The 26,434-nt window shown below is 40.0% G+C and overlaps 1 protein-coding gene across 1 annotated transcript in view; it reads left to right on the top strand.

Moving 5' to 3' along the window:
• Positions 1-26,434, top strand: part of RAB10 (RAB10, member RAS oncogene family) — a 107,597-nt gene that overhangs the window by 39,214 nt on the left and 41,949 nt on the right. Inside the window, exon 2 of the mRNA XM_033176340.1 lies at positions 25,679-25,739. Within this exon, the coding sequence (XP_033032231.1) occupies positions 25,679-25,739 (61 nt within the window). The remainder of the gene's footprint in view (positions 1-25,678; positions 25,740-26,434) is intronic.

Below are 26,434 nucleotides of genomic sequence, written 5' to 3'. Positions count from 1 at the left end.
GACAATCTTGGCTTGGGGGAGCTGTGTGTGTATCAGTCTTAGATTTATATTCACTCTGCATTGTATGTTTTATTGAGCTATAATGGAGGTACAGTTACATGAATTCTTCTAGACATCCTTGGACTTGGAAGTTATGCTTCCTTGGCTTTATCACAGGATTTGGCCTTCTTGGCCTCAGTTTTTCAGAGTAGAGAATTTTCTTTTGGCTCTTCTAGGACATGTGCAAATGAGAACTTGCTACAGGCAGATAGACCTGAGAGCTCAAAAGGAAATGGGAAAAGACGAGATTCAATCAAGTAGTTGTGTGATTTGAGTGAAGTAGTATTAAATCTGGTTTTATCTGTTTTTCACCTGTTTTAAAACAGATAGGTACATTTTCACAGTCACTTAAAGTGACTGTCTTTTTGAACCTCAAGGATTTTTTTATTCTTGGAATTGAGTTTTATTTCCTAATACTTAAAATAGTTTAAGAAAAATTTTAGAGTACTTCTGTTTTCCTTCTTGTGAACCTTGTACAATACTATGAAGAGGGCAAGCTACGTAGGTAACTATTATCATTTTACAGGTAAGGAAGCAGAGTTTTAATGACCTGCCTTTGATAATATGACAGATATACCAGAGCCACATCTTAAACATGGCGATGGAAAGCTTTGTAATTAGAAACATTTGGATTTGTCTTTTGGCTCCACCTAAATTTTCTCATCTGTTTAAAAAATGTCTTTTAAGATTATTACAAAGAGCAAATGAATACATAATAGAAGCATTCCATTTTATGGCATGTAAATTCTCACCAAATGTAATTGTTCCTCGGTGGTTTTCAACATGTGGATCCCCACCAACCACCACCTAGGGAGGTTTTTTGACCAGAAGGTCAAAACTTTTTATAAGACCTTATTTGCCTTTTTCACCTTGTCGATACTTGTACTGATGATGCAGAAGCAATGGTATGTAAAATTGCTAACCTTAGCATGAATCAAGACAATGGAACCAAGCTGGACTAGTAGTCATTGTATTTACCACCATGTACTCACAAGATAAAACTAAAATAATTTTCCTCAAGAATATCTTTGATGAAATACAATTAAGTTTTATTAAATCTTGACCCTGGAGCATATGTCTTTTTGGTGTATGCTGAAATGGGAAGTAAATATAAAACACTTCTGCCTCATTTTGAGACAGTGATGGTGGTCTCAAGCAAAGGCACTTGTGAAATTGTTTGGATTGGCCACCATTTTTATAGAACATCATTTATCCTTGAAAGAACAACTGGCAAACTGTGGTTATTCAGACTTGAGTCCTTGGCAGTTACTGTCTTGAATGAATGAAGTGACAGTATTTGTTGCCAGTGATAAAATTCATGCTTTTAAGATTCGAATTTTGGCCAGGCGCGGTGGCCCACTCCTGTAATCGCAACACTTTGGGAGGCCAAGGTGGGCAGATCGCCTGAGGTCAGGAGTTCGAGACCAGCGTGGCCAACATGGTGAAACCCTATCTCTACTAAAAATACAAAAATTAGCCAGGCATGGTGGTGGGCACCTATAATTCCAGCTACTTGAGAGACTGAGGCAGGAGAATTGCTTGAACTCAGGAGGTGGAGGTTGCAGTGAGCCGAGATGGCACCACTGCACTCCAGCCTGGGTGACAGAGTGAGACTTCAGCTCAAAAAAAAAAAAAAAAAAAAGATTGGAATTTTGAGCCGGTCACAGTCACTCTTGCCTGTAATTCCAGCTACTCAAGAGGCTGAGGTGGGAGGATTGTTAGAGCCCGGAGTTTGAGCCTGAAGTGAGCTGTGATTACACTACTGCATTCCAGCCTGGGTGACAGAGCTAGAAGGGGAGAAGGAGGAAGGTAAACCAATCAGCAGGAATTTGAAGTGGTTATGTTTATTCTAATACAGAATAATCATGACCAAGAAACAAGTTGTCATGACATTATGTGGATAGTAAGCATTATGCACTAATAAATTTGAAACAGTTATTCAACATGTCTTGGATACTGAGGATTTGGTGGCCTTTAAGGATAGTATCTGAATTTATTTTTCAGTGATGTAGAAAAATATGAAAACTTACAAATGCCCTTAAAAGGTGGAGGGTTAGAAGGTGGAAGGCAAGCAGGGGGTTAGGAGATAAATAAGCAAGTTCTGAGAAAATTGAGAGTAGAGTTGCCGACCTGAGAGTCATGCTGTTTGGTATACAGTTTGGGCTGGATCAGGAAGGTATATCAATAAAGGCAGGCCAAAAAGAAGACAGACATTTGGCTCACTAGTGGCAAAGGGTTGGATTGGGAGAGGGCTGAAATTGAATAGCTAGCATAGTATCCAGAAGCAAGAGAATTTAATAGCTTAATCGAGGTCTCTTTGTGTACCCAGGCCCTGTCCGAGGCTTCATACACTTGATTTCATTTAATCCCCATAACATATCGGAGATGGAAATTATAATACCCACTGTAGGTGGGGAAAACAGAGGCCTGGAGAAGTTAAAATTTCACCTGATGCCACACAGCTGGAATGTGGCAGAGCCAGAGACCATGTTTTTCTGAATTCTCTTAGTTACTACATTCTGTATTGCTTTTCTTAATTCTGAAAGTGAATCTACTGTTGACATTATACTTGCATTTGCTTATTGATGTGTAGTTTATAACTTGACACCATCAAAATTTTTTGGGAGTAGCTTTGTAGGAATCCAGATAGTTATTTGAGGCAGGATTACTCTTGATGCTCTCCTACTGATAAGGACATAAGATACTTCCATGTTCTGGAGAACACCTTCTTTTGGAAGGTGCCCCCAAGGTGTTAGATAGTGGAGGTGACAGCAGAAGCATCAAAATGGGGTTTCATCACCTAATCTACTTACTCAGTTCTTTTACACAACAAAGTTTCTCCACGGAGAAAAGTGACAAAATAGGCCGGGCACAGTGGCTCACACCTGTAGTCCCAGCACTTTGGAAGCCCGAGGTGGGTGGATCACCTGAGGTCAGGAGTTCAAGACCAGCCTGGCCAACATGGTGAAACCCCGTCTCTACTGAAAATACAAAAATTAGCCGGGCATGGTGGCAGGCACCTGTAATCCCAGCTACTTGGGAGACTGAGGCAGAAGAATCACTTAAACCTGGGAGGCAGAGGTTGCAATGAGCCAAGATTGTGCCATTGTACTCCAGCCTGGGGAACAAGAGCAAGAGAAAAAAAAGAAAAAGGGTCAAAAGAGCACTATAAAGAGAGCTCAGAAATAAAAGAAATGAAGGAATTCGTTAGGAACTCAAGGAATTAATTACACATGCTAAATTTAAAACTACCTCTGGATATAAATCTTAGGACTTTTGTGAAATAAATCTGCATTAATTTCTACTAATTTCGAATTCAAAACAATGCAGATGTATAATTGTACTTTTTCAGAGCATTTGATTTTTTAAAAATCTTGTGAAATGTAAATTGTTTATTTTTTTGTTAAAAGTATATGTGTATTACAAATATAGATATAAAGGGAAATTTTAAATTGTCAAATGAGAAAATATTCTGGTGGAGTGTGAAAGTCATCGCATCTTTTGTGCGTAGAGAAACATATTAATTTCCCACTTTTGTGGTGTTGCTTCTCTTGCTTTTATATTATTGTCCATTAGCTGGTACTGTGGAATTCATCAGATTTCTGAGAATCTTAATGACCTTATGAATCTTTCTAAAATAATGCGCAACAAATAAGACTTTCTTTATTCTGACTTTTAGATTCAGCAGTTCTTGGGCATTAAGAATTTATGATACATTACTGTGTAATGTCAGCTTCTTTTGTTCACTTGGATGACATTTTTTATTAGAATGACTTTTTTTTTAATTTGTAATATAATTTTAAGGCGTTATAATGTGCAGGAACTTAAGAATAGAAGTGCTACCTTGCTTTTTAAAAGTCAGTAGATGGGAGCCTGGGCACAGTGGCTCAGGCCTCTAATCCTAGCACTTTGGGAGGCTGAGATGGGTGGATCACAAGGTAAGGAGATGGAGACTCTCCTGGCTAACACAGTGAAACCCCTTCTTTACTAAAAATACACACAATTAGCTGGATGTTGTGGCACTCACCTGTAATCCCAGGTACTTGGGAGACTGAGGCAGGAGAGTCACTTGATCCTGGGAGGCGGAGTTTGCAGTGAGCCAAGATCGTGCCACTACACTCCAGCCTGGGGGGCAGAGTGAGACTCAGTCTAAAAAACAAATAAAAATAAAAAAGATAAAAGTCTGTAGATGGGATATAGAAAAATCAGTTGTGTTTCTGTACACTAGCAGTGAATCATCCAAAAGTTGAAGTAAGACAATTCCGTTTATGTAGTATCAAAAAGAATACCTAGGAATAGATTTAACACAAGAAGTGTAAGACTTAATGAAAACCAGAAAGCATTGTTGAAGGAAATTTTAAAAGATCTAAGTAAATGGAAGGGCATCCAATGTCTGTAGACCAGGAGACTTGATATTGTTAAGATGGCCATGCTACCCAAATTTCTCTATAGAGTCAGTGCAATTCCTATCAAAATTTTTGATTACAGAAATTGACATATGGCTCCTAAAATTCATATGTAAATACAGAGGACCCTGACTAATGAAAACAGTCTTGAAAAAGAAGTAAAAAGTTGGAAGTCTCAAATTTCCTGATTTCAGTACTTAAAAGAAAGCTGTGGGAATAAGACAGTGTGGTGCTAGCCTAAGAACAGATGTACAGATCAATGGAATAGAATTGAGGATCCAGAAATAAAACTTCAGATTTCTGGTCAGTTGATTTTTGACAGGTGTTTACTGGTCAGTAGGTAGGACTAGGATGATTTTTGAGGTGGTACATGTAATTGGAGTCTAGGAAAAGAGGGGAGGAGTTGCAGAAAAAGTATTTGAAGAAATAATGGCTAGCTAAAGAGTTTCCACCTATGGTGAAGGCTATAGACCTGATGAACCTAGGTAGGGTAGATGCGAAGAAAATCACACTGAGGCACATCCTAATCAAGTTACTAAAAGCCAGAGTAAAAAAAGAACATTATATAGAGGAGCAAAGACAGGAACTGTTGACTTTTTTCTCAGAAACATTGCCAGCCAACAAATGAATGTAACTGTATCAAAAATGAACAGCATAATCACACCGAGGAAGAGTAAAAGAAACTTTGGAAAATATTTTGACTTGGCCAGGTGTGATGGCTTACACCTGTAATCTCAGCACTTTGGGAGGCCGAGTGGGCAAATCCTGAGGTTCGGAATTTGAGACCAGTCTGGTGACATGATGAAACCCTATTTCTACTACAAATACAAAAATTACCTACAGGTAGGTAGTCCCAGCTACTCTGGAGGTGGGGCATGAGAATTGCTTGAATCTAGGAGGTGTAGGTTGTGGCGAGCTGAGATTGTGCCATTACACTCCAGCCTGGGCAACATAGCAAGACTCCATCTCAAAAAAATTTTTTGTGAACTACATACTATAAGGCTAAAGATAAAAAAAACGCATATACACGTATTTTATTCCAGTTAGTAAATCTGGTTCCTCATGGGGTAGGGGGTAGGAGCTAGCAAGTTTGAAACACGCACACACGCACACGTGCACACGCACAAGGATTAAACATTTAAGTAAAAATTTGTAGATAATGACAGCTGGGTTTCTCATTGTTGAAGAAAGAAGTTACAAGTAAGGAAAGGAAGAAGGCTAGAATGAACTGTGGTATTGGATTGGAATTGGAGGTATCAGTATGAACTCATGGTTCCATATAGATATGTAAATGTAAATATGTATATATGTATGGGTTAGTTTGTAAAAGTATATTTCCTTGCTGTTTGCCGGGAAGTCATAGAAGAAATGATGCTGAGGTAGCAGTAAAGACACTTAATGCCCAGATCTTGGACTATAAATACAGTTATTTCCTCCATCCCTCTCTTTTCTCCCTCCTTTTTTTTTTCTCGCTCCGTTTTCTCTCCTTTCTTTTCCTTTCTTCACAGAGTCTCACTCTGTCACCCAGGCTGGAGTGCAGTGGTGGGATCACAGTTCACTCAAGCCTCAACTTCATAGGCTCAAGTGATCCTCCTGCCTTAGCCTCCCTAGTAGCTGGGACTACAGGCACATGCCACCACGCCTGGCTAAATTTTGTAGAGACGAGGTCTCATTAAACATTGTTGCCCAGGCTCGTCTTGGACTCCTGAGGGATCAAGCGATCCACCTGCCTCAGCCTCCCAAAATGCTGGGATTACAGATGTGAACCACTGCTCCCAGCGTAAATACAATTTCTTAATAAAAGGAACTAGGGCTCCCTGAAGAACTCGTTTATTTCAGAGCTGGAGTAGGAGAAATACAAAATGATCCTGGAACATCTTGTGATCCTAGAAAACAAAGATGTGCTCAGAAAAGGATAGAACATGTTAGAAGTACACAGGAGCTGGCCTGAAGGATCTGTTAACAGCAGAGCTGGAATGAAATAATGGTAGTATTGAATTGTAACCAATAGAATAAAATATCTATGAGTCCATAGTAGCAAAAATAAATAAATGAATAAACAAATGAATGGGGTGGAAGAAACAACTTACAAAAGCAGAATTTCAATTAAGAACTGTAAAAAGAATGAGAGAAACATTGAATCACTGTTAGGCAAATACTACACTAAAAATTGTTGCAGGCAAGAGCCAGTAATGGAATGTAAAATCAGTGGGCAAAAATATGATGAGAAACATAATTAGTCTGAAAGGATCTTCTCCAATAAATTTTTTTGTCACAATATATTCCTGACTTCTCCACCCCCAAATGCAAACAAACCTAAATTGAGGGAAATTCGATGGATTACCTGACCATTGTTCGTTAAATGTACACAGGAGTACAGTGACACAATCATGGATTACTGTAAACTTGAACTATTGAGCTCAAGTGATCTTCCTTCTCATCCTGAATAGTTGGGACTGCAGGCACACACCACCACACCTGGCTAATGTTTTGTTTTGTTTCATGTTTTGTTTGTAGAGATGGGATCTTGCTATATGTTGCCCAGGCTGGTCTCTTAACTCCTGGCCTCCCAAAGCAATGGCATTACAGGCCATTACAAGAAATTTATTAATTACCAAGTGGAAGACAGTAAATTTACAATAGAGAGAAACTCTGTAGATACCACCTTAACCAAGTATTGGAAGTGTATTCAGGGTTAATAGCACTTGTAATAAGACCTGTTGATACGGTTTGGCTGTGTCCTTACCCAAATCTCATCTTGAATTGTAACTCCCTCAATGCCCACATGTTATGGGAAGAACCTGGTGGGAGGTAATTGAATCGTGGGGGCGGGTCTTTCCTGTGATAGTGAATAAGTCTCATGAGATCTGACAGTTTTAAAAATGGAGATTTCCCTGCACAAGCTCTCTCTTTGCCTGCTGCCATCCATGTAAGATGTCACTTGCTCTTCCTTGCCTTCTGCCTTGATTGTGAGGCCTTCCCAACGATGTGAACTGTAAGTCCATTAAACCTCTTTCAATAGTAAATTGCCCAGCCTCGTGTATGTCTTTCTCAGCAGCGTGAAAATGGACTAATAGACCTGTTTATAGTTTGTACTCCCTGATATCAACTGAGATAGGTAAAGCTTGATATCTGTGATATTCTGTGACGTTCTTGACTCCTCCGCCCCAAAATGCAAACAAACCTAAATTGAGGGAAATTCTATGGAATACCTCACCATTATTTGTTAAATGTGTGAAGGTCATGAAAGAAAGGGAAAGACTGAGGACTGTCTTAAGTTGGAGGAGACTAAGGAGACATACAGCTAATGCAATGTAGGAACCCGAATTGGATCCTGAAACATAAAAAAAGTTAAAAAAAAAATCTGATGAATTAGGTTTGTAGTTTAGGGTAATTGTAGTTTAGGGTAATTGTACCAATGTTGTTTTCCAGTTTCTGGTTGATGTACTTTGGTTATATAAGTTGTTAACATCAGGAGAAATTGGATAAAAGGTGTTTGTGAACTGTGTACTATTTTTGCAACTAATCTGGAAAGTTATTTGAAAATAAAGTTTCTTAAATTTACTTTCAGAAAGGAATTTAATAAAGGAAACAATGTAAGCCACAAGACAGTGGAATAATATTCAGTTCAGAAAGGAGTAATACTCAGTTCAGAAAGAAAAAAACTATCAATTTAGAATTCAGTCCTGACAAAAATATCATTAATAAAGGTAACATAAATAAAGGTAAAATTAATAAAGGTAAAATAAAGACTTTTTCAGACAGACAAAAGCTGAGAGAATTTTTTACCTGTGCTTTTAAGAAATGTTAAAGGAAGTTTTTTAGCTTGAAAAAAAATTATATCGGATGGAAATCAAAACAACACAAAAGGAATGAAGAGGACAGGAAATGGTAAAAATGTACGGAAATAGAAAATATTTCTTCTCAATTTTTAATTTATTTAAAAGATGATTGTTTACAGTAAAATACTTTAATGTTTTATAGGATTTATAGCACTTAGTAGTAAAATGTAGAAGTGTAACATAAAGAAATTTTAAAGAAATTTAAAAACACAATAATAGCCCAATGATGGGAGGGGGAAAAAATGAAAGTATAGTTCTGTAAGATTCTTATATTGTGTTAAAAGTGGTATAATACCTTTTGGAGGTCGACGGTACTAGTTATGATGTAAGAAGGTTAAAGAACCTTAGAGAAACTGCTAAAAAATATATTGGGCACATCTAATCAGCTACTAAATCTTGAAGTTGGGGTGCTGTATTAATATTAGACAAGGTAGATTTTAGAGCAAGGAGTATATTCCAGAAATAAAGAGGATCTTTTTATAATGATGAAGGGGTCAGTTTGTCATATATACCTAATAACAGAATATCAAAATACTTGTGGCAAATACTAACAGAATTGGAAGGAGAAATAATCTACAGTTGTGTAGTTGGCTATTTCAACAGTCCTCTCTTAATAATTGATAGAATAAGTGACATATATTAAAGAAGTGGAATCTTAATTTAAAACCTTTCTGAAAGAAACCTCAAGGCCCACGTGGCTTCACTGGTGAATTGTATCAAATGTTTAAAGAAGAAATAATACAAATCTTAAACTCTTTCAATAAATGCAAGAGGGTGCGCTTTCCAAGTTGTTTTATGGGATCAGCCTTGTCTTGGATGCTAAAACCAAAGATATGACCTATCTCTAATGAACATAGAGATTTTTTTCAAGAACATAATTATTATCGAAATAATTACAAATCAAATCCAGGAATTTATGAAAAGAATAATACATCATGACTCAAATGAACTTTATTCCGGGAATGCAAGGTCGGTTTCACATTTAAAATCAAAGTAAATAGCTGCCTTAATGGAGTAAAGAAGAAAAATCATATCATCATAGTAGGCACAGAAAAAGCATTTGATGAAATACACCTCATGATAACTCAGGAATCTAGGAACAGAGGAACATTTCTTTAATGTGCTAAATTTTGTACAGTTAACACACTTTAATGGCATAGCTTTTAATCTAAAGCTTCCTAAGGTCAAGTAAAGAACAACAGTATATTAGAGGTTGTAGATAATAAAATAAAGCAAGAGAAATAAGTCAGAAGATGCAAAAGTGCCTTTATTTAGACTATGTTGTTATATACATGGAAAATCCTAAATCTACCTTCTCCACAAAAAGCAACTAGAATTAATAAACAAATGTAACAGGTTGCAGGATACTAGGTCAAGTGTACAAAAACCAATTGTATTAGTTTTCTTTTTTCTCTCTTCTCTCCCCTCCCCTCCCCCTCAGCCTTCCCCTCTTCCCTCCTTTCTTCCCTCCCCTTGTCCCTCTCCTCCCCCAAAACCCTCCCCTCCCTTCTCCTTTCCTTCCCTCTACTTTCCTTTTGTCTTAGTCTGTCACCCAGGCTGGAGTGCAGTGGCACTGTATCAGCTCACTGCAGCCTCCGCCTCCCAGGTTCCAGCAATTCTTGTGCCACAGCCTCTGCAGTAGCTGGGATTACAAGTGTGCACCACCACACCGGCTAATTTTATGTGTCTTTAGTAGAGACTGGGTTTTGCTGTGTTGGCCAGGCTGGTTTCGAACTCCTGGCCTCAAGCGATCTGCCTGCGCTGGCCACACAAAGTGCTGGGATTACAGGTGTGAGCAACTGCACCTGGCTTAACCAGTTGTAGTTCTGTATTTAGCAGCAAACAATCAGAAAACGAAATGTGAAAATATATTATTTACAGTAGCATCCAACAAATGAAAATGAACTGGGGATAAATTTTAAAAATATACACAAGATTTAGACATGGAAAACTACAATATATCGCTGAGAGAACTAAAGACAGCCCAAATAAAGAGAGCGATACCATATTTATGGATTAGAAGGCTCATATCACTCTGCTCAGAATGCTCCCTGTGTTTCTTGAACATGCCAAACATAATTCCATGTCAAATCCATTGTACTTGGCTGTTTTCTCTGCCTGGAATGCTCTCCCCAAATAGTCATATGGCCTGTTCCCTTACCTTATGTCTTTGCTCAAATATCTCTCAGCGAGTCATTCCTTGACCACCTCGTTTAAGATAGCTCTTCCTCCTGTTCTTGTTTATAGGATCTATTATTACTAACATCAGAGATTTGAAATTGGGGGGAATGGGTAATCCCCTTTCATAAGTTCCCCCAACAGAAGGATTTTGCCTTATTCATTGCCAAGTGTGTAGTAAGTGTGGTTTACCCTACTGAAACTCATGTTACTATAATGTGAATTAGCTTATAGCCAATTGTTAAAAAGTAAATGATATCACAATAATGAGGAAATCATGCTGGGTCATTATGTGCTTTTCCCTACTGTATTATGTTTTGGGTACATGGTACACCATGTTTTGGTACACGGTACACCAAGTACATTATTACAGTTGATTGCAGCAGTATGTCCCAGAGGAATACGAAAGTGCGCATATGGATTTCATCCCTCAGCCTTGCCATTGATACAGTTTGGCCAAGGGAAGTTTATAAGGTTCTATGTAATTTTTGCGCATTTTACCCCTTCTTTCATAGTTCTGCAGTTTCAGTCCTTATATCCCTTTTCATCAAGTTACCTTCATCTTTTTTAATGGTAAAATTTGATGCTCATTATGGTTGCTTCATGTATTTTTAATAGTGCTAGTATTTTTAGTTTTCTGAACAAAGTTGCTTATGAGTAACTACCTGAAACCTAACTTTTCCTATAAGCCTGATTAATTTGTGATTTTGCAGAACTAAAGGGTTATTTAGGAATGTGTATATTGCATTGTACTAGAAATGCTTGTATTATCCCCAGTTACAACTAGTCTCTTAGTTTAGTTGGCAAAAGTTCAATTTAGCTTTGATTCTCTCACTCAGGATTTTTCAGTATCAAGGAACTTCTTCCATCTCAACCGTTTCAGAAATCAAAATGAGTGGAGCTACAACTTGTGGCAAAAATAATAATGGATAAAATAATTGGACTTCATCAAAATGAACTCTTGTGCATCAAAGGACATATTAAGAAAGTGAAACAACAGGCCGGGCGCGGCGACTCACGCCTGTAATCCCAACACTTTGGGAGGCAGAGGCGGTTGGATCACTTGAGGGCAGGAGTTTGAGACCAGCCTGATCAACATGGTAAAACCCCATCCCTACTAAAAATAAAAAAAATCAGCCGAGTGTGGTAACGCGCGCCTGTAATTCTGGCTACTTGGGAGGGCAGGAGAATCGCTTGAACCTGGGAGGCAGAGGTTGCCACAGTGAGCTGAGATTGCGCCACTGCACTGTAGCCTGGGCGGCAGAGCAAGACTATGTCTCCAAAAAAAAAAAGTTATATGAAAAGACAGCACTTTCAAGTCACCAGCTTGACCCTCTTCCCAGTGTATTTTCCTTCCCTTTGTTCCTGCTCTGAAGCTTTTTTTTTTTTTTGAGGCAGCGTTTCACTCTTGTTGCCCAGGCTGGGGTGCAATGGCATGATCTCGGCTCATTGCAACCTCCGCCTCACAGGTTCAAGCAATTCTCCTGCCTCAGCCTCCCTAGTAGCTGGGATTATAGGCATGTGCCACCAGGCCCAGCTAATTTTGTATTTTTAGTAGAGACGGGGGTTTCTCCATGTTGGTCAGGCTGGTCTCTAACTCCCACCCTCAGGTGATCCACCTGCCTCGGCCTCCCAAAGTGCTGGGATTACAGGCGTGAGCCACTGCACCCGGCCTGCTCTGAAGCTTTTTAATAAACTTTCACTCCAGCTCTAAAAAAAGAAAAGAAGTGAAAAGACAGGGTACAGAATGGAAGAAAACATTTGCAAGTTGTGTATCTGATCAAGATTAAGATTCCAAAATATATAAAGAGACTGGGCACAGTGGCTCACACCTGTAATTCCAGCACTTTGGGAGACTGAGGTGAGCAGATCACCTGAGGTCGGGAGTTCGAGACCAGCCTGACCAACATGGAGAAACCCCGTCTCTACTAAAAATAAAAAAAAAAGTTAGCCGGGCATGGTGGCGCATACCTGTAATCTCAGCTACTCAGGAGGCTGAGGCAGGAGAATTGCTTGAACCCAGGAGGCAGAGGTTTCGGTGAGCTGAGATCACACCATTGCACTCCAGTCTGGGCAACAAGAACGAAAGTCTGTCTTGAAAAAAGAAAAGGGGGGCAAATGGACCCGATGCGGTAGCTCACGCCTGTAATCCCAGCACTTTGGGAGACTGAGGGGGATGGATCACCTGAGGCCAGAAGTTTGAGACCAGCCTGTCCAACATGATGAAACCTCATCTTCACTAAAAATACAAAAAAATTAACTGGGTCTGGTGGCGGTCACCTGTAATCCCAGCTACTTGGGACGCTGAGGCTGTAGTGAGCCGAGATTACACCATTGTACTCCAGCCTGGGCAACAAGAGCAAAACTCCATCTCAAAAAAAATGGGCAAAGGACTTGTGTAGAGTTCAAAGACATACAAGTGATCAACAAACACATGGAAAGTTCTCAGCATCATTAGTCATTAAAGAAATGCACATTAAAAAACCACAGTGAGGTATCATTTCATACCCACTAGGATGGCTATTTAAAAACACAAAAGGAAAGTAACAAGTATGAGTGAGGACGTGGGGAAATTGGAGCCCTTATACATTGCTTGTGTGAATGTAAAATGGTACAGCCACCATGGCAATTCCTTAAAAAGTTAAACCTAGATTTCACATATGACTTAGCAGTTCCACCTGTTGTATATGCCCCAAAGAATTGAAAACAGATACTCAAATACATGTATATGCATATTCATAATAAAAGCCAAAAGGTGGAAACAATTTAGATTTCCATCAGGAGATGGTTGGATAGACAAATTATGGTGTATGCATACAATGGAATATTATTCAGTCATAAAAACAGTATACTAATACATGCTGCATAATATGGACGGACCTTAAACATGCTAAGTGAAAGAAGCCAGACACGAAAGCTCACATGTTGTTTGCTTCTATTTCATGAAGTATCCAAAATAGGTAAATCCATAGAGACAGAATACAGATTGGTGGTTTCCAGGGACTGGAGGGGAGGGGAGAATGGGAAGCAACTGCTGAATGTATGTGGGATCATTTTGAGGTGATGAAAACATTTTGCAACTAGAGGTGGTGGTTATACAACATTATGAATTGTTCACTTTCTTTTTTCTTTTTTTTTTTATTTTGTTCACTTTATAATGGTCAATTTACTGTGAATTTTACCTCAAAAAAAAAAAAAAAAAAAAGAACAGAACTTAGTGTAGGTTAAAAGCACACGTGGTGTGAATCAGACATGGTACTGAATCCTGGTTCTGCCACCTGTTAATCGTGCAACTTTAAATTACCTTGAACTCCCTGTTTTATAAAATAGGCATATTGGTAATATCTCAGGATTTTTATGAATAGTGAGGCAGTATATGTGAAATGCTTAGCACTGTTAGTAATTACCTAGTAAATATGAGTGTTACTGCAGTTATTGCTGCTGCTGCAGCTGCTGCTGTTGTTATTATTATGACAGATTTTCACTCTTGTTGCCCAGGCTGCAGTGCAATGGTGCAATCTCACTGCAACCTCTGCCTTCCAGGTTCAAGCGATTCTCCTGCCTCGGCCTCCCTAGTAGCTAGGATTACAGGTGCCTGCCACCATGCCCGGCTAATTTTTGCATTTTTAGTAGAGACGGGGTTTTACCAGTTGACCAGGTTGGGCTGGAACTCCTGACCTCAGGTGATCTGCCCGCCTCGGTCTTCCAAAGTGCTGAGATTACAGGTGTGGGCCACTGTACCCAGCCTTGCTGCTGTTACTTTTTATTTTATTCCTCATTTGCAGAAAGGAAATAATATGAACTAGGATTATCCTGAGGTTTTAATGAGTTAATCCATGCAAAGATCTTCTAACAGTGCACGCACATTGTAAAATGTTAACTACGCTGTTACTGTTATTACACAAAAGCATCTTTAGAGGAAACTTTCACATTCAGCATTTTCACATCTGCATACAGATAAAGAAATAAATACCCATATTGGAAAATGACTATTTCAAAATGTATACTGTTAATGATAAAGCTGAGACTAGAACCTGGTCTCGAAATCCAGTGCTTAAGCAACATTCAAATGATATAGGTATATGATTATTTCCTCTCCTGGTAGGTGGAAAACACTTGATTTTCACTTGTTAAAAACCCCAGAAATTGATCATTTAGCTATAAATGATGGTTTGGTTATTTGGTTGGTTATTTCTGCCTGCATTAATTACTGTGTATTGGTAAGTCATCAGAAGCCAAGCTCTGGAAAACTTGATTTATTTAGAGTGGCTAGAGGTTGCAGTTACTTCTCTTGCCACTGGATGGTGCTTCTGCAACACCATTAAGGCAAATAATGTGGCTGATACTGTTTTTCTTTTGAGCAGCTAAAAATTGAAATACTCATGAGCTGGGCCCTGAGAATCTGTAAAAAGTGAGAATTTCCTTTAGTGTGTTTTTACATAAGCAAAACCAAAAAAGGAATCACTGTTTGGATCAAACCCTGTGATTTCTGTGCTAATTTAGCAAATGATAATGTTGCAGGAGAGTCTTGATTATTCTGACAGAATTTCAGAAGGTGGTAGGTTTTTCTAGCATCTCTTATTAGCTGAGCTACTGACTTTCTTCTCATCTCTCAATTTTATAAGCTTTTCCACTCTGTTCATCTTTACTTTAACCTGCACACACACCCCCGCCCCCAAGACAGAGTCTTGTGAGTCTTGCTCTGTCGCCCAGGCTGGAGTACAGTGCTATGATCTTGGCCTACTGCAACCTCTGCCTCCCGGGTTCAAGTGATTCTCAAGTGACTCCCCTTCCTTAGCCTCCTGAGCGGCTGGAATTACAGGCGCCTGCCACTGTACCCAGCTAATTTTTGTATTTGTAGTAGAGACGGGGTTTCACCGTGTTGGCAAGACTGGTCTCGAACTCCTGACCTCGTGATCCGCGCACTTGGGCCCCCCAAAGTGTTGGGATTACAGTCATGAGCCACCACGTCTGGTGTATCTTCAGTTTTTCTTAGGTGTTTGCATGTGGATATATATGGTGGGGGAGGGTGGAAAGTACACACTAATGAAATCATGATATTTACTTGAAAAAAGTTTAGCGCTATGAAAGTTGTGTTTGAATGTGATTACAGGAGAAAGACTGGAGGGAATGAGACTGGAGAGGTAGCTTGGGGCCATGCTCAGAAATATATTTATTCGTAGACAGTGATGATTGAGGCGGGGCCTGATGGCTCATGCCTATAATCCCAGCACTTTGGGAGGCCAGGGTGGGTGGATCACTTGAGGTCAGGAGTTCGAGACCAGCCTGGCCAAAATGGTGAAACCCCGTCTTTACTAGAAACAAAAATTAGCCGGGCATGGTGGTAGGTTCCTGTAATCCCAGCTACTTGGGAGTCTGAGGCAGGAGAATCGCTTGAACCCAGGAGGCAGAGGTTGGAGTGAGCGGAGATTGCGCCACTGCACTCCAGCCTGGGCGACAGAGTGAGACTCCGTCTCAAAAAAATAAATAAATAAATAAAAGAGAGTGATGGATTGAAATGAAGTGGTTAAGCAGTGGAGAGAATGCATTTGTAAACATACCTCCTCCTCTGTTAGCCTACTTTTTATTTCTGTTAATAGGTACAGATTTTTAGAAGTCATATTACTTCAGAGCTGTGACAGTGAAGCAGCAACTGCAACAACAGATTCTTGCCCCATATGCACCTGTGCCTTACCTTTCCCAAACACTTTTAGACTTTTTCTTCTGTTATTCAACTCCATATTCTCTAGTCATATGTTTCTAAACTTGAAAAAAACCTAGTCTTAGAAACACTCTTCTTATTATGGAAGATGAGAATTTAATACTCTTACACCACCAGATATTCCTGGCACCTCTTCCTTCATCATTTCAATTAGTAATAACAAGTATTTTGGTTAACTGCTAAGCCAAATAGTGTACTATAATTGCATTTTCTTTTTCGTACAACTTTTTGTTTTTATTGTAGTTTACAGTTTGTTGTTACATTTGCATAGATTTCAAGGCACTGTCTCTTTATCTCATGTAGAATTGTTAGATCCTTTTGTTTTTCATATAAATTCTAATACTGTTTCCTCCTTCCCACTCCCAGGAAACATCCCCCCTGGAACTTTCTATTCTGAACTGGTTGCTCTCTAGGCCAATTTTGTCTACCCTTTACTTCACACTGTTGAATGGATTTCATTTCTTCTTCTTTGTTGGTTTGGTAAAGCAGTTTCTTAGTGCTATCTTAGAAAGGATGCATGGGAGCTAAATATTTTGAGATCTTATATGTCTGGGAATGCCTTTCATTTGGTTTTGACTGGATATAGGTTGAAAGTATTATTAAAAGATACTGTCCTTTTGTCTTCTGGATTTTAGTGTTATTGAGAAGTTGAGAGTTGATCTTTTAATGTGGCTTAGTTTGTTTCTCTGCATGCTTTTATAAACTATTTCTGGTATTCTGAAATTTCATTGTGATGTACTTTGGTGTAAGTTTTATGCTCATTGTTCATTATGCTAGGTTCTTGGTGGGTTTTTCAGTTTAGAAGTAGATTCTTGTAGTTCTGTTTTGTTGTCTATTTTTTTGTTATTATTTTCTATATGTCACTTTCTCTGTGCCTTTTCAAACTTCTGTTAGATGTCAGACGTCCTGGTTTGCTTTTCTTTTTTTTTTTTTTTTTTTTTTTTCTTTTTTTTTTTTTGAGACGGAGTCTGGCTCTGTCGCCCAGGCTGGAGTGCAGTGGCCGGATCTCAGCTCACTGCAAGCTCCACCTCCCGGGTTCACGCCATTCTTCTGCCTCAGCCTCCTGAGTAGCTGGGACTACAGGCGCCCGCCACCTCGCCCGGCTAGTTTTTTGTATTTTTTAGTAGAGACGGGGTTTCACCGGGTTAGCCAGGATGGTCTCGATCTCCTGATCTCGTGATCCGCCCGTCTCGGCCTCCCAAAGTGCTGGGATTACAGGCTTGAGCCACCGCGCCCGGCCCCTGGTTTGCTTTTCTAATTTATTATGTCTCACATTGCCTCTGTTAACTTTTTTTTTTCCTTGTTTTGATATCTGGCCGGATGCAGTGGCTCATGTTTATAATCCCAGCAGTTTGGGAGGCCAGGGAGGGCGGATCACATAAGGCCAGGAGTTCCAGACCAGCCTCTCCAACATGGTGAAACCCCCTCTCTACTAAAAATACAAAAGTTAACTGGGTGTGTTGGCACATGCCTGTAGTCCCAGCTGCTCCGGGGGCTGTAGCAGAAGAATGGCTTGAACCTGAAAGGTGGAGGTTGCAGTGAGCCGAGATCATGCCACTGCACTCAAGCCTGGGCAACAGGGAGACCCTGCTCCCCAAAAAAAAAAAAAAGTTTTGATATCTCATTGGAACCTTTGGCCTGAGGCTGTAAAAAGCTGATTGGTAGCAGAGTAGAAAAGGGCGAGGCTTGTCAAGTGATGTTTCAACTTAAGGGTGAAACATTTTTCTCAGGGACTCCTTAATTTCTCTGGAAAACAACATTTATCTGTTTATTCGACAGGTATTTATTGTATTGCCTGCTAAATGTCAGGTATTGTTCTGGGTGTGGGGAATTTAACTCAACAGATAAAAATCTCTACCCTTTTGAGTCTCACATTTTGGCAATGAGAGATGGATAATAACAGAAATAAGGACACGTTAAAGTTTAAAAGTCAGGAAGAAGGTTAGAAGTGTTAACAGACAATGGGTGGGGAACATGGAGAAATACTGCAACTTAGGGTAGCTAGGGGAAAGAGCCATGATGGATGAGAAAGGTAGTCAGAGGTTAGGGGAATAGTACCTTTATGGAAAGGTAGTGAGAGGCGAACCTGGCTGTCTTGTGCATAGAGCAACAAAAGGGAAGTCAATACAGTTAGCTAGATCAGAGTGAGATGATGTAGAAAATGCTGAGGGCAGGGTAGAAAGGGGGAGGTGGGAGAATATGTAGGGCCTTATTTATGGATTTAAAGAGTTTTCTTTTAGTGTTTGTGAGAGATGGGATATAGAGATAACTAATAAGCAGTTGGGTATCTTGGGTTTGGAGTTCAGGGGAGAGTTGAGGTGAGAGATCATCAGTGTGTATGTGGAATTTAAAACCATGAAACTAGGGAATGCGTCAAGATAGAAAATAGAAGTCCACTTCAATTTTTAGGGGTCAGAGAGATGAGGAGAAACCAGCAATGAAGATTAATGAGTGGCTAGAAAGGTAGGAAAGTCAGGAGTTTTCATGCAGAAAAGAGTGAAGAACTTCATCTGTAGCTAGTAAGATCAGATGAGGACCGGGCACGGTGGCTCATTCCTGTAATCCCAGAACTTTGGGAGGCCAAGGTGAGTGGATCGCCTGAGGTCAGGAGTTCGAGACCAGCCTGGCCAACATGGTGAAACCCTGACTTTACTAAAAATACAGAAGTTAGCCGTGTATGGTGGTGCATGCCTGTAGTCCCAGCTTTTCGGGAGACTGAGGCAGGAGAATTGCTTGAACTTGGAAGGCAGAGGTTGCAGTGAGCTGAGATGGTGCCACTCCACTGCAGCCTGGGTGAAAGAGTGAGACTCTGTCTCAGAGAAAAAGAAAAGAAAAGGAAAAAAAAAAGATCAGATGAGGACTTAGAAATGATCATTGGATTTGGGAACATGGCGACCGTTGACCATAGTGAGAGGTGTGTGTGTGTGTGTGTGTGTGTGTGTGTGTGTGTGTGTTGAGGTGGTTAATAATAACAACAAAGCCTGTTTGGAAAGGATTCAAGAGGTGGGAGGAGAGAAAACTAGAGACAGCACATATAGGTAACTTTCAAGAAGTTTGATAAAAACAAAAAGTGAAATGGAGAGGAAACTCAGTGAGGAAGGATCCTTAACTTCCAAATTTAAGAGGTTTAGTAGTAGAGCCTACTAGTTGTGATTATTGACTAGATGAAATGTGAGGGAAAATCAGGGAGTCCAAAATGAGGCTTGTATCTTGACCAGTTAAATTAAGTAGGTACCTGAAAACAGCCCAAATTCTTAGACATTTTCCAGCAATGCCTAGTTTCCATCCCAGGGGGTTTAGAGCTTTCAGATTGTATCCTTATTTCATCTTTCTTCAGGCAAGTTTCCTGAAATAGTATCAGTTGTCGTTAAGATTAATTAATAAATTGTATGCCTAGCTGAAGTTGTTGGTCATGTTCAGAGTTAGTCTAGACAGCCGGGTCATTTTAGGATGATTTTCTGAGAAATTCTTGAAGAAAAACATAATATGGGTTGTAGAAATAGGGTTAGGTTAAATGGTGGGTAAATGGCCCTTTTTTTCTTTTGATTGTGTATGAGAAACATAATGGGGCAAGCTGAAATATTTTGGCTGATTAAAAAGCAGACTGGCTCAAATTAAGAGAGGAGCAATAAGGTAAACCCAAGAGTTTGAAGGAATGGGGTATTACTGTAGATTCTGGGGATAACAGGTTTTGTTGAAGGTTGGTGTTAAACCATTTCTTGTTGAGAGGTTAGTTATGAAAAATGAGATGCAGAGTAGAGCGAAGTTATGAATGATTTTGTTTCTTCCTTTTATATGGTGAACATTTCTCTACCCCAGGACCTCTTTGCAGAAGTTTATGGGCAAGGACTTTGTTTTCTTTTTTCTTCCCTGGATCCCCAGAATATTTGGATCAAAAATAATTATTTCCCTGGAGAAATCTGTGAAGTCTGTATTTGAAATTTTAATTATTGGTATATACTATCACCCATCTGCCATGGAAAGATGATATCAGCAATACAGATCAAACCAATATTCTATAGAAACACATAACAGGTTTTAATTATCTCATACACACACACACACCACACACACACACACACACACATATATATATTTAAGACTGCAGCACATATTTTCTTCTGAAGTTTGAGTTACCTTTAGGTCTGTTTATGTGTTTTAGACAGATTGCTTCATTAAATGTTCACTATCAGTTGAGGCTTGCATAGATACCTCTCTTGTGTTTGTTCCACAGGAGCAAAACTGGATCTTGAAAGACAAATGAAGTTTACCAGGAAAAGAAAACTGGGATGAGGAGAGGATTTAGGAAGTAGCGTATGCTAAACGAGAGACATGAAAAAACATGATGATCAGGGATGTCATGTAGACTGAAGACTTCGATACTAAGAGGCATTTTCACAATTTTATCCTGAAAGCATAGAGAAAACAAATCAACTTGTCATTTTCAAAAACTTACTCTGACTGTAATCTCAATAAAAGGACAACTTTTAAAGTCAAGCTTTATGAAAAATTTACTACCTTATTTTTGTTTTACTCATTTTTTTTTTTTTTGAGACGGAATCTCGCTCTGTCACCCAGGCTGGAGTGCTATGGCCAGATCTCAGCTCACTGCAAGCTCCGCCTCCCGGGTTCACGCCATTCTCCTGCCTCAGCCTCCGGGTAGCTGGGACTACAGGCGCCGCCACCTCGCCTGGCTAGTTTTTTGTAGTTTTTAGTAGAGACGGGGTTTCACTGTGTTAGCCAGGATGGTCTCGATCTCCTGACCTCATGATCCGCCCGTCTCAGCCTCCCAAAGTGCTGGGATTACAGGTTTGAGCCACCGCGCCCGGCTTTTCTCATGTTTTTATTATTTATTTTGAGACAGGGTGTTACTCTGTTGTTGAGGCTGGAGTGCAGTGGCATGATCACAGCTCACTGCAGTCTCAGCATCCTGGACTCAGGTGATCCTCCCACCACAGCCTCCCAAGTAGCTGGGACTACAGAGATGAGGTTTTGCCATGTTGCTCAGGCTGGTCTTGAACTCCTAGACTCAAGTGATCCTCTTACGTTGTTGGCCTGCTAAAGTGCTAGGATTATAGGCATGAGCCACCACACCCAGCCTTTTCCTTACTTTAAAAAAAAAAAAGCCGCCTTATTTTGTCCATTTCATTTCATTTCATTTCATTCTATATTTTTGAGATAGTTTCATTCTTGTCACCCAGGCTGGAGTGCAGTGGCAGGGTCTTGACTCACTACAACCTCCGCCTCCAGGGTTCAGGCAATTTCCCTGTCTCAGCCTCCCGAGTAGCTGGGATTACAGGCGCCCACCACCACGCCTGGCTAATTTTTGTATTTTTAGTGGAGATGGGGTTTCACTATGTTGGCTAGGCAGGTCTCAAACTCCTAACCTCAGGTGACCCTCCTGCCTCGGCCTCTGAATGTGCTGGGATTACAGATGTGAGCCACCGCGCCTGGCCATATTTATTTATTACGTGTTTTTTTGAGACATAGGCTTGCGCTGTTGCCCAGGCTGGAGTGCAGTGGTGCAATCTTGGCTCACTGCAGCCTCCACCTCCCGGGTTCAAGCAATTCTCATGCCTCAGCCTCCCGAGTAGCTGGGATTACAGGCACGTGACACCATGCCTGGCTAATTTTTGTATTTTTAGTAGAGACGGAGTTTCACCACGTTGACCAGGCTAGTCTTGAACTCCTGACTTGAAGTGATACCCCGCCTTAGCCACGCAAGGTGCTGGGATAACAGGCGTGAGCCACTGTGCCTGGCCTCTCTTAGTAATTTTAATCATGTTAAGTAATTACTGTATCTGAAAATTTGGGGGTTCAGTTTTCTTTGTTGACTTACTCAAAGTGGGTGAATTTTATGTGGCTTTTAATGTTTCTTAATTTTGTATTCTTAGCTAGTATTAAGTAGAGTTTTATTTGTGGGAATCCCGTAGGATCTGAAGAATTTGTACCTTCAGAAAGTTTTTACATTTGCTGTTAATAGCCAAGGATCATTTTTGATGTATTCAGATCGTCAAATCTGAACTGTGAGGCCTGGTATCTGAAGCTTCCTTATGATCACCCTTTGCCAGTGAATAGTTGTGTTTTGTTTTTTTCCCTTGGCAGCTCTCACTAAGATTGTAGTCATTTCTAGGTTTCACACAAAGAAGGTCTTGGTTCCAGTTGCTTAAAGTCTCCAGACCTAGACCTTTCATCGTGTTCTCAGTATGGCTGTTAAAAATGTAAGCTCAGGCCGGGCGTGGTGGCTCACGCCTGTAATCCCATCACTTTGGGAGTCTGAGGCTGGTGGATTACAAGGTCAGGAGATCGGGACCATCCTGGCTAACACGGTGAAACCCGTCTCTACTAAAAATACAAAAAATTAGCCAGGTGTGGTGTCAGATGCCTGTAGTCCTAGCTAGTCAGGAGGCTGAGGCAGAAGAATGGCGTGAACCCATGAGGAGGAGCTTGCAGTAAGCCGAGATTGCGCCACTGCACTTCAGCCTGGGTGACAGAGCGAGACTCCATCTCAAAGAAAAAAAGCAAGCTCAGGTTGGATGCAGTGGCTCACGCATGTAATCCTGGCATCTTGGGAGCCTGTGGCAAGAGGATCACTTGAGCTCAGGAGTTGGAGCACCAGCCTGGGCAACATTGTGGGACATCGTCTCTATAAAACATACAAGAATTAGCTGGGCAGGGTGGCACACACCTGTAGTCCCAGCTACTCAGGAGGCTGAGATGGGAGGATCACCTGAGCCCAGGAGGTCGAGGCTGCAGTGAGCCATGACTGTGACAACTGCACTCCATCCTGGGCAACAGAATGACAGCGTGTCTCCATAAAACAAAACAAAACAAAAAGCAAGCTCTTTGGTTATGTTCTCTACAGCCGTGCTACTGTCAAAGTGCAAATAAAGCCTTTTTATCTGCTCTGGTTTTCGGTTCCGTCTTTATTTCTGGCGTACAGCAGTTTCTCTTGAAGAAATTTATTGACAGTGTGCTTGATATATGAAACATTTTTGCATGTTTTGTAGTGAAATAAGTTTCTGTTTATTGGGAGTGCTCTATTGCTGGGATTGGATAACTCAAATTTGTCTGCAAATTTACTTAATATTCCTTTTATAAACAGATGTTAGCCCTTTCTTTCACTTTGCTTTTTACTATCTTTTTACTCCACTTATTGCCTTCAAGTCAAATGGACTATTGCTGTCATTCATAAGATGATACAGTCACAGAGCAGCTTCAGAATTCTCGTGTAGAAAGTGTAAGGATGTATGCCAGAACTTTATTTTTGTGTCGTCCTTGCCATAGCGGGTGGGTGGGTGGATGGATGGATGGATGGATGGATGAATGGATGGATGGATGAATGAACCTTCTAGTAATGTTTAGTTTGCAGCTTATACCTTTTTCTGGATTGACCTTGTTTTGAAGGTACCTTTTTCTTTCTCTAATAACTTCTTTTCAACTCTGTCAAGTAAGCCCTATAGGACACTGCTGTTGGAAACTTGGCTTTTTGATCTTTGGAACATACTTGAAGAATTACTGACTGAACCTATCCTTTTTGTATTTGACCCCTTCTGAAACAATGCTTGCATTTTGTTACAGTTTTATTTCCTAATGTGAACTTTTAATATAATACTATGAATTTCTTTCTAAAACACTACTTTAGCTGTATCCTACAAAGTTTGATATTATGTTCTCTTTTTAATTCATTTCAGAAATTTTCTAATTTTCACTATAATTTCTTTTTTGATCCATGAATTTCCAGATATTTGGGAGTTTTCCCAGATGTGTTTCTGTTACTGATTTCTAGTTCATTTTGTTGCAGACAGAAAGCATACTTTGGGCTGGGTGCGGTGACTCGCGTCCGTAATCCTAGCACCTTGGGAGGCCAAGGCCAGTGGGTCACTTTGAGCGTTCGAGACCAGCCTGGCCAACATGGCGAGACCCCGTCCTACAAAAAGATACAAAACTTAGCTAGGCATGGGGGCTCGTGCCTGTGGTCTTAGCTACTTGGAAGGCTGAGGTAAGAGGATCACTTAAGCCGGGAAGTGGAGGTTATAGTGAGCTGAGATCATGCCACTGTACTCTAGCCTGGGTGACAGAACGAGACCTTGTCTCAGAAAAAAAAAAAAAAAAGAAAGTGAAAACGTACTTTGTATGACCTCAATACTCTTTGTTTGTTTGTTTTTGAGATGGAGTCTCGCTCTGTCACCCGGGCTGGAGTGCAATGGTGCGATCTCAGCTTACTGTATCCTCTGCCTCCCAGGTTCAAGTGATTCTCCTGCCTCAGCCTCCCGAGTAACTGGGATTGCAAGCGTGCACTACCACACCCAGCTAATTTTTGTATTTTTAGTAGAGATAGGGTTTCACCACATTAGCCAGACTAGTCTCGAACTCCTGATCTCAGGTGATCCACCTGCCTTGGCCTCCCAAAGTGCTGGGATTACAGGCGTGAGCCACCGTGCCCAGTGACTTCAATACTGTTAAATGTGTTGAAACTTCTTTTACGACCATTAGGTTTTCTCTTAGTACATGTTCAGTCTGCACTTGAAAATGGTATGTATTCTGTTGCTGATGGATGGAGATTATGTCAAATTGGTTAATATAGTGTGGTTTAAGTCTTCTGTATCATTATTGATTTTTCTGTCTACTTAAAAAAAATCTGTTTTTCAGGGAAGGGATGTTGAAGTCTCCAACTATAATTGTAGTTTGCAGTTCTATTAATTTTTGCTTCATGCTAAACATTTGTATTTTTATCCCTTCCTAAAGAATAGACTGCTTTATCATTATGAAATGACCCTCTATCCTTGGTAGTTTTCCTTTGTTCTGCAAGTTAGTGAACTCAATATTTTTCCCCCACTAGGAACCTTTTTATTCTTATGCATTAGAATATTAGGCATTTTAAATTTTACTTTCTTATATCCTAATTTGTAAAAACTCACTCTTTTTTCTGTTTCTCTGTCTCTCTGTCTTTTGTTTGTTTGTTTTTGGACATGATCTTGTTCTGTTGCCCAGGCTCAAGTGCAGTGGTGCAATTAAAGGCTCACTGCAGCCTCTGCCTCCTGGGTTCAAGGGATTCTCCTGCCTCAGCCTCCTGAGCAGCTGGGACTACAGTCCAGTCGTGTGCCACTATGCTCAGCTAATTTTTTGTGTTTTTAATATTTTTGTATTTTTAGTAGAAACAGGGTTTCACCATGTGCCCAGGCTGTTCTCGAACTCCTGGGCTTACACCATCCGCCCGCCTCAGCCTCTCAAAAGTGTGGGGATTAGAGGTGTGAGCCACCATGCCCAGCCCAAAACTTGACCTTTCTGTATCTATTTTTCCTCCTATCCTGGATCTTGTATTACTCGGGGTTAAAATTGAATGCACTTGCTCAGTGCCACATACTTTGTGAATATCTGGAATCAAACACAGACAAGTTTAAAAGGTGTGAGCCTTTTTACTGTGATTAATTTTAGTATAGCCAGATGTAAAGCCACAGTTATAGTTTACCTTTTTTTCTGCATTGTAGGAATAGACTTCAAGATCAAAACAGTTGAATTACAAGGAAAGAAGATCAAGCTACAGATATGGTAAGTGATGCCTATTTACTTTAGGTAGCAGAATGCCAGGTTCCTTAAGGTTTCACAGTGAAATTCTTTTTTGTCACAGGTTTAGATTCTGTGAGACTTTCCTTTTTAAAGCAGGCAGTCAGGTGACCTTTTTGTGCAGTAAAAACCATTGCATGGACTTAAGTCCATGAGATCTAATAACCTTTTCTACTTACTGTATGAACTCAGGTAAGTTATATACTCATTAGGCTTTTTATCTTCATATGTAAAGGAGGATAGTAACACCCATCTCAATGGATTGTTATAAGGATTACATGAAATAATATATGCCAAGTTTTTGGTGAAATGCATTGCGAAAATACTTGTTTTCTTCAATACGTTTTTGACTTTTTATGGGCATTATTTTTATTAGTTTGTATTAGGTTTGCCTGAAGAAATACAAAAAATTCTTTGAATTTGTATTTATCTGAATCATAGAATTTAGAATTATAATGGCAGTATTTTCTAGCAAATGTTATGTGTTTTATGTGTATTATGTATATTAACCCATCAATTACTAACAAGGACCCTGTTAAATCTGTGTTACTTCTTTTGAGAAAACAGCTTTGTTGAGGTATAACTGAGATAGAATAAGTGCACGTGAAGTGTACAACTTAGTAAGTTTTGACATACCTATAAACCTGTAAAACCATCACAACAGTAAAGATAATGAACAT

The sequence above is a fragment of the Trachypithecus francoisi genome, unplaced genomic scaffold (genome assembly GCF_009764315.1).
Source record: "Trachypithecus francoisi isolate TF-2019V2 unplaced genomic scaffold, Tfra_2.0 Lachesis_group17, whole genome shotgun sequence".
NCBI classification, from domain to species: domain Eukaryota; kingdom Metazoa; phylum Chordata; class Mammalia; order Primates; family Cercopithecidae; genus Trachypithecus; species Trachypithecus francoisi.
The sequence above is the reverse complement of the archived record's forward strand: the minus strand, read 5'-3'. Positions and strand labels throughout refer to the sequence as shown.